This window comes from Mesitornis unicolor, unplaced genomic scaffold (assembly GCF_000695765.1).
Source record: "Mesitornis unicolor isolate BGI_N332 unplaced genomic scaffold, ASM69576v1 scaffold8370, whole genome shotgun sequence".
Lineage (NCBI taxonomy): Eukaryota > Metazoa > Chordata > Aves > Mesitornithiformes > Mesitornithidae > Mesitornis > Mesitornis unicolor.
Window position 1 is genome coordinate 4807 of NW_010160217.1, and position 1298 is coordinate 6104.

Below are 1298 nucleotides of genomic sequence, written 5' to 3' on the forward strand. Positions count from 1 at the left end.
AGGGCCAGCTCGCAGCACATGCGGAGGTTGGCCTGGTGGTCGGCCAAGGTGGAGGCCGAGCACTTCATGGGGTCCACCTCGCAGTTCTCCTCTGACTCGTACAGCGCCCGGATGAACTCACCTGGGGGGTACGGGGACGTTACGGGGGACCGGGGAGCACCCCCATTGTCCCACGGCCAGGCCACCTCGATGGGGACATGGCCATGAGGAGGGACCATCCAATATCTCATGACCATGAGAGGGGACCACTCAACCACCCCATGGCCATGAGAAGGGACCACTCAACCACCCCATGGCCATGAGAAGGGACCACTCAACCAGCACCTGGCCATGCCCATGAGGACCTGGCTATGAGCAGGGACTGGGGACCACTCAGTTGTACCCTAATGGGGACATGGCCATGAGGAGGGACCACCCAACATCTCATGATCATGAGAGGGGACCACTCAACCACCCCATGGCCATGAGAAGGGACCACCCAACCATCCCCTGGTCATGCCAACAGAGCCCTGGCCAAGATGAGGACCCCTGGCCATGATGGAGACCCCCGGAGGTGGTGGAGCTCACCGATGGCATCCTTGAGGTATTTCTGGCCGATGAGTTTCAGGTACTCCTCTATGGCTTTCGTGGCGAGGGTGTTTTCCCGGAAGATCAGGTGCTCCCGGTCCATGAAGCGGTCCACCTCCGTCATGGCCATGTCCGACAGGAAGTCCTGCCCACGGCCGTCAGGGCAGCCCACCCTGGCCCAGCCCACCCTACGTGCATCCTTGTGTCCTGCCTCCATCTTCTGTCCGTTCATCCATCCTCCATCCATCCATCCTCCATCCATCTGTTCTTCATCCAATCTCCATCCCTTCTCTATCTGTTCTCCCAACATCCTTCATACATCCCCCGTATGTCTGCCCATACTTCTCCATCCATCCTTCACGTGTCTGTCCAACCACCATCTGTCCTCTACCTGACTCCATCTGTCCATCCATTCTCCATCCATCCATCCATGCATCATCCCTCTATCCTCCACCCATCTGCCCTCCATCCATCTATCCATCTTCCACTTAGCCATCCTCCATCCATCCTGCATCTGTCCACCATTCATCCTCTATCCGTCCATCCATCATAGATCCATCATCCATCCATTATCCATCATAATCCATCTTCCATCCATCAACTCATCCATCATCCATCCATCCATTCAACCATCCATCTTCCATTTATTCATCCTCCATTCATCCTGCACCTCTTCATCACCCATCTATCAATCCTTCACTCATCAATGCATCCATCATAGATCCATCTGT

General features: G+C 55.9%; 1 protein-coding gene across 1 annotated transcript in view; it reads right to left on the minus strand.

The window, feature by feature from the left end:
* LOC104544469 (ras/Rap GTPase-activating protein SynGAP-like) overlaps window positions 1–799 on the minus strand; it is a gene marked incomplete at its 3' end in the record, with an annotated part of 4819 nt that extends 4020 nt beyond the window's left edge. The window contains exons 1-2 of the mRNA XM_010189356.1: window positions 568–799; window positions 1–121 (exon numbers count right to left, since the gene is read on the minus strand). Coding sequence (XP_010187658.1) covers window positions 1–121; window positions 568–799 — 353 coding nt within the window. The remainder of the gene's footprint in view (window positions 122–567) is intronic.
* Between the last annotated feature and the right edge of the window lie 499 nt (window positions 800–1298).